We start from the raw sequence: 1,850 nt of genomic DNA on the forward strand, positions 1-1,850 counted from the left end.
CATGTACATGTACATGTACATGCATTTACATGTAGTATCTGTTCTAAAATTGTTCATAAAAATGATTAGATTGACTTCCATGTATACATTCAATATATTAATGGTACATGTACATGTATGGTATACAATGTATATTTGTATTTTTAGGTTCATTTTCAAGGGCGTGGTTCCCTCCTTCGTTTCCTAGCGATGATATGGACTGCTCCCACTGACTCTAACAACACCGAGGGGGCCAGTAATGGACTACTCATTACTGAAGTGACTCAGGTCAGAGCTCTAAGGATAGCTAGGGCTTACCTTCACTCACTGGATCATGACGCCACTATTGCCATGCTCTCAGCATACTGTCCAGGTAGGAGCTATACTTAACAGATAACACTATAAGAACTTTCATAAGATTAATAGATTTTTTTTGAAATGGTTTAAACACACAGTGAACTGTGGGGGACAACAAGGACTACTAAACAGTGTAGTAGCTGTCCTGAATTATTGTGACCATATATACCATTGTATAATTGTGATGGAGACCCAGTAACCTTTTGTACCTTAAAGGAGAAAGGTCAAACCCCAAGGTGTTGAGAACCTGGACATGAATTATCTAGAACATTCTATTTACTTCCTTTGTGTAAAGAACTTACTAGCTTATTGTATGTATGTAAAGAACCTTCTAGTTTGTACTGTAGAGAACTTTCTAGTTTGTTAGTTCTGTATAAATAGCCTGTGTTGTTTGTGTAAAAGGACGGCAATTTTTTTAGTTAATTTTCTTTCTTTTTGTTGAGAAAAGTTTTTTGAACCCACAAGTTCATCACAATAATTTTGAAGACATGCAAATGTACATGTACATGTATGTATAATATTGCACATGTACATGTGAAGTTCAAATTTGTATATTTAAAGTAAAGGCATATATATGCTGAATCCTTGGTGGCAAAGACATGTGTTTGTACATGTACGTTTCTCTGCCCCTTAAAATATACATGTACATGTACATATATACTGTATAATTTACTTTTCATGATAATCAATTTTTAATTTCTTCCCCTTTGCTTTTTCCCTCCCTCCAGTTGTCTCCTCACTATTGCTCCCATTGTCGAGTCCTAATACTCTCATTCGTAAAGGAGCCTATCACTGCATTGAAGCACTCTACAGCTCAGCCACTGTCTCACAGCCAGAGGACAAACTAACCCAAATCTACTCCTCATGCCCTCTCCTTCATCTACTGGACTACCTCACCACATGTAAAGTATCAATAACTACTGACCCCATTGGACTCCAGTTAGTATTACAGTCACTCTATAGCAGTACTGAGGATGGGAATAGGAGGGGGACATTCCCAAGGCTGGCTCCGCCCGATGTTCCGCCGAGTGCTAAAAAGAGGCGTGGCAAAAAGGCGGAGTCTCTCGAGGAAGGGGAGAGGGTCCGTGAAGCGATTGTAGAGTCTTTGTTGTTGATGATAGTTGGACTGGAGAGAGGACCTTTGTATATGATCAATCAGTTATTGAGTATACTATCAGGAGTTGATATTAAGGTAAGGAATACATGTACATGTACAAGTAACAGTACAATTGTATAGTACGTGTACATTGTACTTTCTGAGAGTATTATTTATACTTTTCTCTTTCTTCTTTTTGTCCTTTTCTCTCTGCACTTTATACTCCTTCTCTCTCCCTCTCCCTCTCTCCCTTTCTCTCTCTCTCTCTCTCTCTCTCTCTCAGTGTAAGTTAAGTGGGTTGTTGAAGCTGATGAAAGAGTTGATCCAAAAAGTGAAGGAACACGATGAACATACAATGGACACAAACAAAGAATGTAAACAACAATAATACATGTACATGTACATATTAATGTGCAAT

At 38.1% G+C, this 1,850-nt stretch overlaps 1 protein-coding gene across 1 annotated transcript; it reads left to right on the top strand.

The window, feature by feature from the left end:
• Nucleotides 1–147: 147 nt before the first annotated feature.
• Nucleotides 148–1,806, top strand: LOC109592093 (HEAT repeat-containing protein 1-like; the record flags this gene model as incomplete). The annotated part of the gene is made up of 3 exons (XM_020007650.1): nucleotides 148–352; nucleotides 1,065–1,528; nucleotides 1,716–1,806. Coding segments are annotated over 3 exons (760 nt in total), but the record flags the coding sequence as incomplete, so codon positions are not given.
• Between the last annotated feature and the right edge of the window lie 44 nt (nucleotides 1,807–1,850).

This window comes from Amphimedon queenslandica, unplaced genomic scaffold, assembly GCF_000090795.2.
Source record: "Amphimedon queenslandica unplaced genomic scaffold, v1.1 AMPQUscaffold_6325_Cont21715, whole genome shotgun sequence".
NCBI classification, from domain to species: Eukaryota; Metazoa; Porifera; class Demospongiae; order Haplosclerida; family Niphatidae; genus Amphimedon; species Amphimedon queenslandica.